The following is a 16,695-nucleotide window of genomic DNA, read 5'->3' as shown; positions in this document are numbered from 1 at the left end:
TAATACAGTTTCCTTAGGCTGCTTGTAGTACGGATCGCATCCGCTATAGAAAAGCGCCAAACATTATTTCATCTCATAGAAGGCCAGTGTCCCATCTATTCTCTGATGCATACTGCTATCTTCGCTCTGAGAGTTAAGAAATTGAATTGGTTTGGTTCCCGTTTCTCTGTCAGGTGTCGCTACGATGTATTTATACATCATACCCGCTGCTGACATGGAATAAAAGGAGGACGATTATTTCCCTACATCTACATACCTTATCAGATCTAGAAGTGTGTCCTCAGTCGTCACATGCCTCATCTTCGGCTGGGCACTATCGTCTTCATAAGGCTTAAGTCCCACTCCAGGCCTTATGGTCGTCACTAGAATTATCCCTAGTATCACCGCACAAATCGTGGTCGCCGAATAATAGGCGATCGCCCTAAAGGCGATTTTTTTCGACAAGCTGAGGTCTAAACTGCCGATGGCGGTTACTACCGATGTTACCAACAAAGGAATTATCAGACATTTCAACATCCTCAAGAATATCTCTCCCGGAAAGGCCAGGTACATCACCGATCTCTTGTCCCATTGCCCCGGTCCAGTTTGCCTCAGCAGAAAACCTAGAGCTCCCCCACCGACCACTCCCAGAATGGTGAAGATTGTCAGCAGATTCCTTCTGATGAAGCCCGCCATTTTGCGTTGCTCGACCTGAAAAAAAAAGTGACATTAGGAATTATCCCTTTGAAAAAACACTAGAAAACAAAGCAATTCGTTGCAGATGACAAGAAATCAAACAGCGAACTTGGTTCGTTTGCACTATGTACTCTTTACTGATGAGGACAGATATGACGGTCTTTCTGGTAGTCGACGAGTACCTAATATACAGGGTGGCCATTTGAAAACGAAACAGACGGGATTACAGACGAAATAAATTTTTTCGATAGAAATGCTCGGACAGGTCGATTTCTGTTTCGAGGGGGACAACTTAAGATGTAGGTTACGGACGCATAGCGCTTCAACCCTTGCTACTACAACCCTCACCCCCAATTTTTGAATAGGGAAGATGGGGTGAGTGATACCTCATTTGAAAGGTATTTTTATACTGATTTCAGCATAGTAATTGTTTTTTCATTTTATGCATTAGTTCTCGAAATATTGTTAACGAAGTATTTGAAAATGAAGTGGTGTTTTCATGGCACTTGTAGTGTTTTTTTGTGAAAAATTGACATTTTGAGCATGTTATTGGAAATACTGCAAATTATATTGAAGATATTATAATTTAGATTGGGTTTCAGCAAGATTGAGCTCCTTCGCAATACGCTTTGTTTGTTCGATATCTTGATTAAAGATTTCTATGTCAGTGGATTGGAGGAAGGAAGCCACAGTCATGGTTGTTTTGAAGCTCAAAATGTCGATTTTTCACAAAAAAACACTACAAGTGCCAAGAAAACACCATCTTCATTTCCAAATACTTAGTTAAGAATATTTCGAGAACTAATGCATAAAATGAAAAAACAATTACTATGCTGAAATCAGTATAAAAATACCTTTCAAATGAGGTATCACTCACCCCATCTTCCCTATTCAAAAATTGGGGGTGAGGGTTGTAGTAGCAAGGGTTGAAGCGCTATGCGTCCGTAACCTACATCTTAAGTTTCCCCCTCGAAACAGAAATCGACCTGTCCGAGCATTTCTATCGAAAAAATGTATTTCGTCTGTAATCTCGTCTGTTTCGTTTTCAAATGGCCACCCTGTAGAATGGACACGTTCACTCATACGAAAAAAACCCACTCTTTTCAAGAAATACATCTTTTTCGAAACACCATTATGCTTTTCGAGGATTTGTTTCTATGGCAGAACTTACTTATAAATACTGAACCCTTATACTTATTTGGATGAAGTTATCAATGGTGCAGAACCAAAATTGGCAAAATTTGAAGCAACTATTGGCCCTAAAATCTTTCTCGATGATAGTGCACTGCCACATTGTTACGAGCTGACTAGTGTTAAAAGGGTATTCCTTATCTTGCATGACCTCCAAGATCCGCTGAACTCAATACAATCGAGCACTCTTGGGACCAATTACAAAGTGTCCTTGATGCCTACAGAGTACAGACTACAGCCGAAAATGCTCTAACACCTTCGAGAGTTGTTGCCAATGTTGTGGCAACAACTTAACAAGGATTTTCTCAATAATTTGGTAGAAAACATGCAGAGAAATTGGCAAGCATTAGTTATTGATGCACATACGTGGAAAGAGTGAAAATAACTATAAACTGTGCTAATCCACCTTTCCGACAATATTCACAACACTGTTTGATTTACACAATTTATTCCTCACACTGTTTAAGTCGAGAGCTTTCGGTTCAGTCTATAAAATTTGCTGGATAAAGTTTTAAATTCGGTTCAAACTAGGACCTATTTCAATTCAACACGAATTTGCTCAGTTTCAAGACGGGCCTGCAACATGAATTTTATATTTTCCGTATTCGATTATCCGATTCCGAGATGGAACTAATACATAATTCATTAATCTCAGGCGATGCGATCAGGAGTAGTGTTGATTTCTTTTCCTCAGGAGCTCATTCAACTGGAAATCCATCTTATGTGGATCAGCATTCTCATGAAATCTAACCAAGTCCAATGTCAAATTTGATTCCTCAAAACGACCAATTTTGGTATTTGATATGTTCAAAAATTAATGCATATACTTAACATCCATTAATGTACAGGGTGAGTCTTTGACTCGTACAAATATTTCAGCAGTGGATTTTTGAGGTTAAAAGAAACACTTTTTTTCTTTACCATTTTTTCCGAATCGGCTCGGTTTAAAAGATACAGGTTGTTGAAAAACCTTAAAAAAAAATTTTTAGTTCTATCTCACAAACGGTTTTATCGAATGAAATGAATTTCGGAATACAGTTTTTCATTTATTAGATGAATCTTTTTCGAACACAAGATATCACCCACGTCTTCCAGTTTTCTCATTATGACCATTACGTACCTACCATAAATATACCAAAAATTCAAAGAACCAACTCATGAAACAAAGTTGGAGGCTATCTAATGAATATTTGAACGTTTTGTAAAAAAAAATATTCTTCATATTTTCTCGTATAATGCGCCGTTTTCGAGTAATTTGATGTTCAAAAATTAAAAACTATCTGTGATTTTTGAAAAATTGCGTATTTTGGCTGAATACAACTCTGTTTGAAAGATCCACAGATGTGTAGTAGTCACAAATTTAGCTAGTTATCCTGAAGGTTATTTTGTTTTTCCAGGGGTGGCACAGCTCATCATGAAAACTTAAAATGGCTATATCTTTTCATCAGGACAGAATCGGAAAAAATGGTATGGGTAAAAAGTGTTTCTTTGGACCTCAAGAATCTACTGTTGAAATATTTGTACGACTCGAAGAGTCACCCTGCAGAAATCTACAATAATGTATAATATACAGGGTGTAAATAATTAGTTGCAAAAAGGATCATGCCTTGTCAGAAAAATTGGGGGTCTCATATAAATCTTTCAGCAGCCCCTGTTTGGAAACTATAGATACAGTCCCCTTAAAAAGGTATATAAAAAGCAGTGTTTGAATTCTTTTATTTGATACCAGAAAACTAGAAAGAAAAAATGAAATTAAGCAGACATTTTATGGGATCGAAAAGGCATTAAAAAAATTCTGATATTTTCATTATTATGAGAATTAGTTGTCAGGTGCCATCTTCAGAGCGACGCATCTGAACAAGGGTTATATGAAAGACCCACACCCTTTTTTTAGATAAGGAATCAATTTTTAAATTTTTTCAAAGTATTCATTTACATCCTGTATTTACTTATGTTGAAAACTCATAATTCGGAATTTTTTCCATATTTTCATTCGGCATAACATTTCTAGTACCTATCACTGAGCGTAATGCTTTTTACGGGAAGAATATTTTTCAGAGTAGCTTTTTATATGTCCTGAAAATTTTATCACATCTCACATGATAATTCAACCAACGATCCAGAAGCGTACTTTCAATGTCCTTTATCTGAATAATTTTCATATATATCACCCCAAACCCACGCCTTCAATCTAACCAGTCGACATTACTATCCAATAAATAAATACATTGAAATATTCATCACGATAAACTCATTCGTGAGCTAAATGTGAAATAACTGCCTCCAGTGATCTCCATAGAAATCATGTTGAATATTTTGTGCATATTACCATATTCCCAAGGATCTTCCCTATTTTTCTTTATAACACGATTACGATTTGCATGTTATTTAGACGCGATGTTTTTCGAGAATGAATTATTTCAGCTGGTTCTTGCCTCCTAGATGTTTTGCTGTACAAATGGGCCAATTAATTTTTTTGGGATACGTCATGATTTATGGACCAACTTATTCATTTGTTAGTCCAAGCACAAAATGGAGTAATGTTATAGGAGGAGCGCTGAAGAAAATGTAAAAAAATGGGATAAAATCAGTAAATATCGCTCTAAAATTTGAAGAAACTCAAAATATTTAATATTCCTCAATTTTAACTTCTTGGAGGGTCTTACAGGAATTCCAAATAAATAACACAATAAGAACAAGACAAGGTATTTAACGTGGAATCAATAACTTGAATGAGGTACCCATTTTTACCAAACCTCAGGCGTTTCGATAATATCGGTGGAATACATTCAACGCCCTGTATAGTGGAAACGAAGCATTTCCAGGCGAAGGTCTAAAGGACTTTTCTGACTCAAATAACTCAGAGAACAATATCCTGAATTTGTTCGCAATGTTTATGAAACACCCTGTACAGGGTGGGCAAAATTCGTTGTCCACTGGGAGGATCTCGAGAACTATAGCAGCTAGAAGAAAACGAATGACACATTTCCGAGCTCATTTTCGGAGAAATGAAGAATGGTGAAAACCGCAGCCTTCTACGATACGAGTTTGACAATTTCGTTCAAGTTTCAGATCTGTAACTTCAAAGACAAAAAAGTAATGAGAACTTTTCAGAATCGTCAAAATCTCAATTTTTGTTTATAACTCGAAATCTAAAAATGATAGGCCGATTCTGTTTTCAGATTTAAATTAGTCATGAAAAAAGACCTAGAGAATGTGTTATCTGTTTTCTTCTAGCTGCTATGGTTCTTGATATCCCCTCAGTAGTAACGAATTTTGCCCACCCTGTATAGCGATAGCTTTTGCCATTGAATATTACTATTACTGAATCGAAAACTTCGATGGTCTTCGTGAGAGTTTTCAGATATGAAATTTCTTTTACAGCCTGTTTTTCTCAGACAAAAATATTATAGAAATTACATGCAGGTATCAATATCAATAATCTCATTATTTACATTTTTATAGTTAAAGCAATCGTGAAAAGTGGCTTCAATCACTCATTCTGAAAAACTGAACAAAAATGAAGTGATTATTCGAATCAATGTTATGTTAATAGAGTTGTTTCTGATCATCAACAGTTTATCTACGGTGTCTCTCTTACGTCTTAGTCATTCATACTGAGAACAGCACGAGGAAATCCAAAGGTTAAAGCTACTTAAAACAGTAATTTATAAAACTCAGCAACCTCCGACGTGCTGGAGTGGAACCAACTGTATGTTAGAGTCTTGTCATGTCGTAATTTATCAAATGTATGTGTCAAATTGAAAAGCAAATAATCGTAATAGTTCATGTAGAATTAGTTCTGTTTGTATACCGAAAGACTGAGTGGGTTGAACTGGATAATTTGTGTTATTTCCCAACAGACCTCAGATTACATTTGCAATATTGTTCAACTCGAAAATTTAGCCATGTGGAATTATTGGAGTCCCAAAGCTGATTGGCAGTTTGGAATAACATTACTAATGTAATTTACTAATTTGTTGAGTGAACAGGATCGAAAGTTTAACGTTGCTCCCAAAGTTTCGGGAAAATTCTTTCTATTCTGGACTTGTAGTTGAGTACAATGAACTCAATTCGTCGTAGTGACGAATCAAAAAGGCGTTAAAACAAATCATACTGGCATGTTGTTATTTATGACATAACAACAATGAAAATTAACAACTTGGGAGTTCTTTGCTTTGTTGATTTTGTAGTATGTTAGTAGGTAAGGTTTAATTAGTCAACGGTAGCATGATGATTTGGATTCACGTGATTGAAAAATGCAACTAGCAACCCGTGTGGGGTTGCTAGTCCTCCATCGGGCGCCTCCCCAGGTGGCGGATAGGGGAATGCCTACCAGATATGGTGGGTGCCGAGGAAATCAAATACTCGGGGTGGACCAAAACTAGCACCGTAGTGTCTGTTTTCAAATTGAGCGGCTACAAACAGCGTCTGACCCAGATTGGGCGGCTGAAAACCACACTCGCCAACACGCTCGGCAAGCGAGGCGTTTTATATGCCAAAAACCCTTCATACAATTTCTATACCGAAATGTCGAATTCAAAGAAAATACCCCAGGTGAGTAGTGCCGATAGCACGAAATCTCACACTGATTACAAATCAGTCTGCCTCAATTCGGATTCTGGGGGAGGCAAAAATTCGATAGATCCTAGAAGAAAACAAGAAGCGAAAACAACAAAGATCTATGTTGCCACATATAATATAAGAACGATGAGAAGTACGGAACACCTCGCTAGATTAGAAAAAGAACTTGAGCACATAAAGTGGGACATTCTGGGATTATGTGAAACCCGCCTTCCGGAAGAGAAAGCCACAGTTCTGAACACAGGTCACTTGTTGTATCAGAGAAATTCTGCCGAGCCTGGGCAGGGAGGAGTAGCTTTTCTGGTAAATAAAAGACTGAGACACCTGATAACCGAAATGAATTCGATCTCAGACAGGGTGGTCTACATGATACTTAAACTGAATAAGAGATACAGCATTCAATTCATCCACGGATACGCCCCGACAAGCCAGGCAGACGAAGTAGAGATGGAAACATTTCTTGAAGATATCTCTAAGGCCATGGAGTCACGAAAAACACACTTCAAAATAATAAGTGGTGACTTCAATGCAAAAATCGGCCAGAGGTGTTCAACTGATTCTCACTATATTGGGAACTTTGGCCTTGGTACTAGGAACGATAGAGGAGAATCTCTGATAGACTACTTAAACAAAGAACGCTTATATTGTTTGAATACGTTTTTTAAAAAACCCAAGCAGAGAAAATGGACTTGGAAAAGTCCAGACGGAATAACAAAAAATGAGATTGATTTCATATTAACGAACAACAGAAAAATTTGCACAGATGTTTCGGTTCTGAACCAGTTTGATACGAACAGCGATCACAGATTGGTAAGAGCTTCCCTTAGCTTCAGGCTGAAGATAGAAAGAAACAAGCTTATCCATGCCTGCAGATTCCCAACCTCTAAAGAACTACAACTAAGTAAAGGCGATTATCAGAGAGAACTAGAGAAAAAACTTGAATCAACTAGTGATTTAGAAAAAATGAACATCAATGACCTAAATCACAAGGTGACCACTGATGTATACACCGCTACCAAAAAAGTATGCATGAGAGCAAAAACAAAAAACAACCCTAAAATACAGCCAGATACGCTCAAACTGATCGAAGAGAGAAAAAGAACCCCAAGAGATGCATCAGGCTATGGAGAACTAAATAGGAAGATCCAAAAACAGGTCAGAAAAGACATTCGCAACTATAACACCAGAATAATCGAAGATGCAATTGAAGACAATGCGAATATGAAAGTCTTAAGATCGAAACTTTCCACGGGTAGACACAGAATATCGCAGATGAAAGATCAGAGTGGAAATGTGGTGTCAGACAGCAACAGTATTACTGAACACATAACAGATTTTTACACACGTCTTTATACTTCTACCAGACCTAGCCCAAGAACTACAGAATCCGTCGTGTGCAATGTGGGATCCGAAGACATCCCTGAGATAACAAGAGAAGAAATAAGAGCCGCTCTTAAGCAAATGAAAAATGGAAAATGCAGTGGAGAAGACAAGATCACTAGTGAAATGCTAAGGGAGGGAGGAGACGTCATAGAACAATCGTTGCGGATCCTTTTGAACAAATGCTTGGAGGAGGGTAGAATTCCAGAAGCTTGGAAGAATGCAGAAGTTATTCTGCTCTTTAAGAAAGGAGATAAGTTCAAATTAGAGAATTATCGCCCTATCAGCCTTCTCTCTCACCTATATAAACTCTTCACTAAAATAATTACGAACAGACTTACCCATAAATTTGACTCATACCAACCAGTGGAGCAAGCAGGATTTCGTAGAGGCTTTGGGACAGTGGACCATCTTCAAAGTATAAGAACACTTATAGAGAAAACGTCAGAATACAACGTTCCTTTACACTTGGCATTCATAGATTTCCACAAGGCATTCGACTCTATCGAAACATGGGCATTTGTGGAAGCAATGGCCGACGCTAGGATAGATTCTCGATACACGAATCTGTTGAAATATATATACGAAAATGCAACCTTTCACGTCAAGATAAATGAAGAATGGAAAACACATAAAATCCGATTGAATAGGGGTGTACGTCAGGGCGATACCATATCTCCAAAATTATTCACCCTCGCTCTGGAGAACATCTTCAAATCGTTACACTGGGAAACGAAAGGTATCAACATCGATGGATCGTACCTGAACCATCTCCGATTTGCGGATGATATTGTCCTGATTAGCAGTAATGCCCACGAACTGGTAAATATGCTAAAAGAACTGGCGGCCGCTGCGGAAAAGATTGGCTTAAGAATGAACATCTCGAAGACCAAGATAATGAGTAACATCGAGGAAGACATCTATTTTCATTCTACAAAACTGGAAAATGTGACAGAATATATCTATCTTGGACATGCAATAAGATTGGGTAGAGAGAATCAGACAGCGGAGTTGAGCAGGCGAATAAGACTGACATGGATGGCTTTTGGAAAACTAAAATACATATTCAAGAACAACAACATCCCCATAAACCTGAAAAAAAGAGTTTTTGATGCCTGTGTACTGCCAGTGGCGACATACGGCCTTGAAACAATGGCATTGACAAAAAAATCTACAAATAAATTAAGGGTAATGCAGAGAGCTATGGAACGTGCGATGCTTGGATTGAGTCTGAGAGATAAGGTGAGAAACGAAGAAATACGACAAAGAACAAAGGTCGTAGATATAATACAGCGCGTGGCAGATCTGAAGTGGCAATGGGTTGGACACGTGGCTCGTCAAGATTCTAACAGGTGGACAAATAAACTTACACACTGGCGACCAAGACAAACAAAACGCAGTGTTGGAAGACCGCAACGGAGATGGTTAGACGACATTAAGGCTCGGGCGGGAAATGGATGGCATCGGGTGGCACAGGACAGATCGGAATGGAGTCATTTGAAGGAGGCCTACATCCAGGAGTGGATGAAGAATGGCTGAGGAAGAGAGAGAGAGAGAGAGATTGAAAAATATTCAAATTCTTTTTTTTAAGGCACAACTCCGAATTAATGGTTTATGCAAAGTTACTAACAACTTATACCTAAGAAAGGGACCAATCTTATAGGCATATGGCAAACACGTGCACAATTAGAGGAGTCCCTTTCTTAGGTATTAGTTCTTGGTAACTCTGCATAAGCTCACCATAAAATCAGAGTTGGGCCGTAAAAAGAGAATTTGAATTTTTTTCAACAACGTGAATTCAAATCATCATTGACTAGTTATACCTTACCTACTAACATACTACAAAATCAACAAACAAAGCCTAGAACTCTCAAGTTCTTAATTTTCATTGTTGTTATGTCATAAATTACAACATGCCACTGTGATTTGTTTTATGGTTCTCCGTTAATTTTGGGTAAGAATGACCCTGTGTTGCTTTTGTAATAATAGCTTTGTTTTGGTTCGCACTCAGAAATGTTAAAAAAAGCTATGCGCGAGCTCATTCAATAAATAAATGTGCGATTGTTTTGAACCGATCTGGAACCATCGTAAAATCGAACCAAAACAGGCATATTATACGTATTCTCATTGAAATTTTTTTGAATACATTTCTATACGCATCAGCTGAAATAAGTGTTATGTATTTGTTTGGAAATAGATTTAAGTGTTTTTTAATATTTATCATTTACTAAAATTTTGTCCACCCACACGAATGTTTTTCAGCTTTCTAGTAAAAAATTTCTTTAGCCTTATGTTTTTCGAATATGAATATTAACAATCCAGAACATTATTATTTAGATTGCCTCTTTTTAACATAATTATAAAGATAACGTAACAGTATTTCTCGAGAATCAAGTAAAAACATCTAGACTGTTCTTGGATGCAACTCTTCCTGTTGGAAAACATAAACTAAAGTTTGAGAACTGAGTCAACTGAGTTACAGTAATTTGAGACGCTAATATTTAAAGCAAAAATGTTCATTTCAAAACGACGATGCTTCTGGTCGTCACAGAATGGTGAATGCGCCAGTTTCATATCTAGCATCATTGCTAGTTTTGTTGGAATATTCATACGGGCATAATGATAAAACACTACAATATTTTTATCATACCAATATGACAAGAATTCTTCCCATCAATTTATTGTCTTTCTATTCTAATTTAAAGAATGATTGTCAAAGAATTGAAAAGATTATGAGTTTGTAACCCATTTCTATATATGTATTTTCAAGTATAAACCAAATGATACGTTCAAAATGAAGAAAAGTTATTCTTCACTTTTTTTCACCATTTCCAAAACTTGATCTCTAGAATCACACAAAAACTTTTTCAATTAACGGTTCCAAATACCTATTAAGAACAAATGAAACAGACAATAAAATTATTCATTCTGCTCTTCAGATTTTCCTCCTAAAACACTGCACTGAGTTCTCGAAGTTTGATTCAACATCCTGAGATTTTAGTTGGTTAATTTTAAGGGTTGTGATTTGTGGAATGAAATATCAACAAAATCATTTTTTCCAAGCAGTTCAATGTGGGCCCAATATAACCAAAAATATTTATCTTAATTAAAACGAAATCTTTCTTCAATTAATTTTCTTGTATATAGAAGTGTAAAAACACTTAATTAAATTAGTATCATTTGACCCACAGCCTCTATTGAAAAACAGAAATGGAAATGCCTGAAGGATTTTGAAAATTTCAATTGTGTGACTAATTCTTAAGGGTGTTGTGTTTTACCCTCGGTTTTACCAGAATCACACTGTACAACTTTTGAAGGAATTCCTGCGCTGCAGCTTCTGCAGACAGTTCCACAAAAAACTGGTTAATCTACGACTCGTTTAGGTTTATGAATTATTATTTGTTTATTTACCTTGGAATTGTTCTGCGAATAGAAAATACAACCAGAATTATTTTCGTTAGGTCTATCACACGTGTTACTCGAAATGTAATCTTTTACGATTATATCCAATAATCTCAACAGAAATGATTATGTATTTCCAACGGAAAGAAGTGAACCAAGGTCGAAAGCTTTGATGTGGGTGGTGAAGGTGTATTGAAACTAGTTTCGAATTGTTTAGAATGAATATTGTGAATAGCTTAACTATCCCAGAAGAAAATTCTTTCTGTATTACAAATAATTTTGCTTTATGAACCAAGTTTGGATATGCTCTTTTGGACTGAGGTACATCAAGTAAAAATACGAAACATCGTATAAAAACTAAGAATTCATAACCAGGTCAGTCAGTCCACCATCCAAATAACAAGTTATTCTGGCTCCTCTACTCAAAAAATTATTTTCCCAATATTTTCAAATTAAATTAAATTCACGTCTTGAAAATTCGTGCAAATTTTGAGTTCCATCAGGCGAATAGTTTCTGAGATAAAAAATTTTTCCTCAACAATTATTTTTTCAATTTTGTAGTAACACGATCCTAACGAAATTCCAGACAAGTCTACGTATTGCTACACTTCAACTGTTTAATTGAAGACCATTTTCGACAAAAAGTTACAGACATTTGGGAAAAATGACTCTTTCAGGTTAGAAAGAACGAGTGGCAAAGAGGACAAAGCTTAATCCAGATTCTTTGAAAGCTTTCGAATATTCTAGCCTGATGAGAGCCTTGGTTCTTAAATCACAGATCAGTTTCCAAATTGAATAATCTGATCATTAGTCTTATTATTCATCGGAATGCTATGTAAATTAACAATAATGCAAGTGCAATTATGACATCATGTATGATTATATGTTATTCGTTTATTATCATTCAAATTTATTCGAATTAAGTATGTTATCTACTCCACAGTCTACAGGGTGTTCCATAGGATAGTATAACGGGTGTATCTGAATGATAACAAAAATGAAAAGGGTGATTCTTCAAGAAAAATTAAAGTAGATAAGTATACAATTTTTTCGATGAACAACCCCCAGGAAAAGTTACACCAAAAAAAAATTGTTTTTCTTTTTTATTTTCCCTGAATATTAATCTAAAGAAAAGAAACTTGATAAATATCATTTATCAATTATATTACACATGTTTTGTGTTTTTCAACCCAAAGTATGCTCAGGAAGGTTTGAAATAGTAAATCTCTAAGATATTTTTTCTCACAACATTTTAGTCTCGTAAATGCTTAAGTTGTCAACAAAACTTGTAAAAATGAAGAAGTTAGTATATGAATTGGGCTTTTCAGCCATGTTTTTTTTTTCAATTATCATTCAAAAAAGTTGCGAGAAAAAATATCTTAGAGGTTTACCATTTCAACTCTTTTCGAGCATACTTCAGGGTTGAAAAAATTCCAACATGTGTAATTTCATTAACAAACCATATATTCTTCATTTTTATGGAAGCATTTTGGGCCTTAAATGTTTCCATTAGAAAAACTACCCACTAGGGTATTCAACAAACAGAAAAAGTTCAAGACAAATTGGACAACTCAAGATTTTCAAACTGCAACTCACATATTTATTATTTCAGTCAATTCTACGTTAATGAAGACCAGTGGTTACCTCAATAAACCCTTTACTCAAAAAAACTTTCAGAGTTATCAAGGAAAAACTTAAAATAATGAAAAACATCAATTCTGAACTGCTTGATAAGTCTGTGACCTCCGGAAACCACAAATGGAAAATGATATTTCATTCAATAACGCTGAAATTGCTGTCTTCCCTTTTTTTCTAGTTTTTCCGTGATGATGGAAGTTTCGAAATTAGGTATACTGGGTGTTCCTGAATTGGAGGTATAAACGAAGAAGGGAGATTCCTTGACTTATTTCAAGAAAAAAAGTCCTATAAACGTGAGATAGCAAACGTTTCGTTTTCGAGATACAGGGTGTTAAAGTTGGAATTGGATTGGTATCAAAACAAGTTGTGAAAACACATTCATTATTAGAAATGACGAGTTTATTTTGATATGTCAAAACTAACAATGAATTTATTAACCACAGCAGCTTACTAACTGAGTTTTTATGAGAATTTGGATTTTTCTGGGGATTTTGGGAAAATAGATCTAAATTTTGTTCTAAAAATCGGTAGCAAATACGACAAAACTACAAGAGACCAAACGTTAGTATAACAAAGCTTCTTTTTACATTTTTTAAAATCAACAGTGGCATGGCAAAAAAAAAATTCTGGAGGAAAACAGGGAACAGTGTTCCAGGAAAAATATCACACTGTAGAATTGTTATCGAAATTGGCTTGTCACATGGTGAGAACTATCAATTATAATATTTATGCCAAATTTCACTTGAATACCTTCAATCTTTCGCACTGTATTTCGAAAACGAATCGTTTGTGGTCCCATGTTTGTGATACTTTTTTAATTGAAATTACTTCAGGAATCTCCTTTTCGTTTGTACCGCAAATTTAGGAATACCAAGTACAGTTTATTTAGTTAATACCTCCTCTTTTTTCCTCTGTAGAATCGACTGAAATAATAAAAAAATATAAAGGTTGTAATATTGAGATTTTACCCAAGCTATAGTTGTTGAAATTGCAATCACATCATATCACAAGATATAATAAGTGTGTCATTTGAAATAAAAGAGTAGTAGGCTGTTTCCGATGTAACCCAGAGCTGAGTACACCTGAGAATATTTTAATGGGAAAGTTTATAGTCGAAAACCCCAACATGCAAATTTTCAGCACAAAATTATGATCAGTTTTCTGGAAACGTGTTATAGGCCATCCACACTCTGTATATTCCTCGGCATATCCTAAAATACCTCTTATATTCAGGTTATTGGCAACCTGTATGAGCACTTTTTTCAAATTTGAATAAAAGTTTTATGAACGATAGAATTGATATTTTTGAGTCTTTCTGAGCAGGTATTGTGAAAAATTAATACACCTACTGATGTATTTCACATTATTACATTGTTTTCACCTTTGTAGGGCGGAAATATATCGGCAAACGCTCCATAATATGGACCCGTGTAAATAGAACGAGCAGAAAGTAGTAACCTAAAAGGGAACGAGAGAGTAAATCAAAGGAAGTGTTTAATAAAAATAAATTATTAATGGAAACGGTTTTAAAACGATCCTGGTAGGGATCTCCTATTCTATCTACAAAAACTAATTAGCAAATCTTATTTACCATTTCGATGGACGGATCCTTGCATAATGATTCGGATTATGAATTTATTCTCTTATAAATCACCCAGAAACTGTCAGCATTATCTGAGATGATTTCACTTTTCTCGAAACTCAAATATTGGATGTCGTCGAAAACAAACTTAACCTCTAACGAGTAACACGAGAGAATGAGATAAGAATTATTGAATTCCGGTTGTATTCTTATAGATTTTTTCAACGCCAAAGAAAAGTGTTTGATTTATCATGGGATGCACATGGAAAAATCGGAGGTGATGAAGAATTTGAAACTGTAGGTTTTTTTCAATCACGTCCTTCTATCGGGTGTTCGAAATGTTGCAAATTTTATGCTTATCGTCCATTCACTTTTGTTAGAGTAAGCGGTTGGCTAGGAATTTCTTTAAGTGTTTTTAACTAAAACGAGGTAGGGATAGCATATATGAAATGCCGGTCAATAATGTTGCCACAACCATTTACACAATTTGAAAAAATAACGATTGTTTTCGATGGTAAAATGGTAAAAGAAAAAAGTGTTTCTTTTGACCTCAAGAATCTACTGTTGAATTATTCGTACGAGTCAAAGACTCACTCTGTATACTGTAGTCTATATTTCAAACCTCCTATGATATAGCATCAAACGAAAAGTGCGATGGGGTATAAACTTTCTAATTAACGTAGTATAAATTGATCAGGCTTCCCCACAAATTCCGCTACTTGAAACTCTCTCAAATAATGAATCGATGTTGCTAATTGTAATTTCTGAATAATTTGCATGTTCAAAGTGAGTAAATTTCAATTTCCCAATAAGAAATAATTCACGTTTCTAAAGCTCATAAACAAAACAATACGTCGAAAGCGAATTTTCATAATGGGATAATACATTATCCGATTGGCATCAAATTTATACTTCTTTTGTGATAATCATGAAATGGATAGGTGTATATATAACGCCTTCGAGATTGTTGTAATCTTGGGCCAGCAGTTTTTCAATGAAGCAGATACGGTTTTTGTTAAAAATGATTAGATACATATACTTTGGTTAGGTACCACACTACAAAATAATTCATAATCCATAATTTCCCAATTTTCCAGAATATTCTAACATTCAAATCGAAAATAAAAAAACAACAACATATCTAATCAAGACTTTTCTTGAACTTTCTCATTATGAAGCCGATTGTCTTTTGCTGATTTTTAGAAAAAAATGAACTGTTATATATCAATAAAAGATTCAAACTGAAACTATACAAAATGAATAGCAAATGAAGTGTGACCGCTAAAAAATTGTCCCCAACTTCGACACTACCTAAGATGCGAAGTAAAATCTTTTGTCTCTATGCAACGGACGCAGGGTATTTTTTTTAATTTCAATCCCTTCTTGTTGTACAGGGGATGAATGATGCAGAATGGCCAGAATTTTTCGTTTTTGGTGAAAGATTTGGGAATTGTAGAAGGCCTAACAACTTATAAGGTTTTTCATGCTGAGTGGATTGTTAGGTCAAAACCTGTCTATGTCTTCGCCACTTTTGGATACAATTTGTTGCCATGGTAATATCAATTTTATGAAATTAACTTTTTTTATTTTAGCAATAACAACACGCCACTGCTGTTGGTCATTTTCATTACAAGGTATCATCAATCTCAATATGCTACTAAAGGCGAATCTCAGGAGATAATGAAAATTTTATAAAATAGCATACTACATGGCAACTCAATGTATCGAGAAAATTACTAGAATGCCCCGAGGAAAAATAACCTAACAATCCATCCAACATAAAGAAAAACTTTTTGAGGCTCTCACCATTTCTAAATTTTCAGCCAAAAAACAGAAATTTTTGGCTTCACGCTCGGTACAAGATCATTTTAAATTTAGAATGTAGGCTTTATAGTTGGAGAGCCTGTGAGGGAAATTCGGGATTTACTCGAGCGTGTCAGATTAAAGGGGAGATACCTTGAATCCTGTAGAGTACCTTTACCAAAAATTGTACCTGTATATAGGGGGAATTGTCTCGGACAGCCTGTCAGAATAGTAAAAAAAACGATCATAGTACATACTCGAGCGTGTCAGATTAAGATATATGTGGTTGATTACATGTTTAAAATAATATATTCTCTTAATCTGACAATTTAATCGTGACGAAAATGTGTGGAGGGTTCCAAACTTGCAAAAAAAAACGTCCATAAGTCACAAATATCAGTTTTTTTCAATTATGTCCTATCCAGAGCTTAAAATTGTTT

The 16,695-nt window shown here is 35.4% G+C and overlaps 1 protein-coding gene across 2 annotated transcripts in view; it reads right to left on the bottom strand.

The window, feature by feature from the left end:
• The window catches only part of LOC123308471 (excitatory amino acid transporter 1), a 38,205-nt gene that overhangs the window by 15,455 nt on the left and 6,055 nt on the right, over positions 1 to 16,695 (bottom strand). Inside the window, exons 1-2 of one of the 2 annotated variants that reach the window (XM_044891131.1) lie at positions 14,462 to 14,481; positions 257 to 690 (exon numbers count right to left, since the gene is read on the bottom strand). In XM_044891131.1, coding sequence (XP_044747066.1) covers positions 257 to 690; positions 14,462 to 14,464 — 437 coding nt within the window. In that variant the 5' untranslated portion in view covers positions 14,465 to 14,481. Of the gene's footprint in view, positions 1 to 256; positions 691 to 14,461; positions 14,482 to 16,695 lie in introns of those variants that run through there. The other variant, XM_044891132.1, reaches the window with a different exon arrangement.

The sequence above is a fragment of the Coccinella septempunctata genome, chromosome 2 (assembly GCF_907165205.1).
Source record: "Coccinella septempunctata chromosome 2, icCocSept1.1, whole genome shotgun sequence".
NCBI lineage: Eukaryota > Metazoa > Arthropoda > Insecta > Coleoptera > Coccinellidae > Coccinella > Coccinella septempunctata.
Note: the sequence above shows the minus strand (reverse complement) of the source record. Positions and strands in the feature narration are given on the sequence as shown.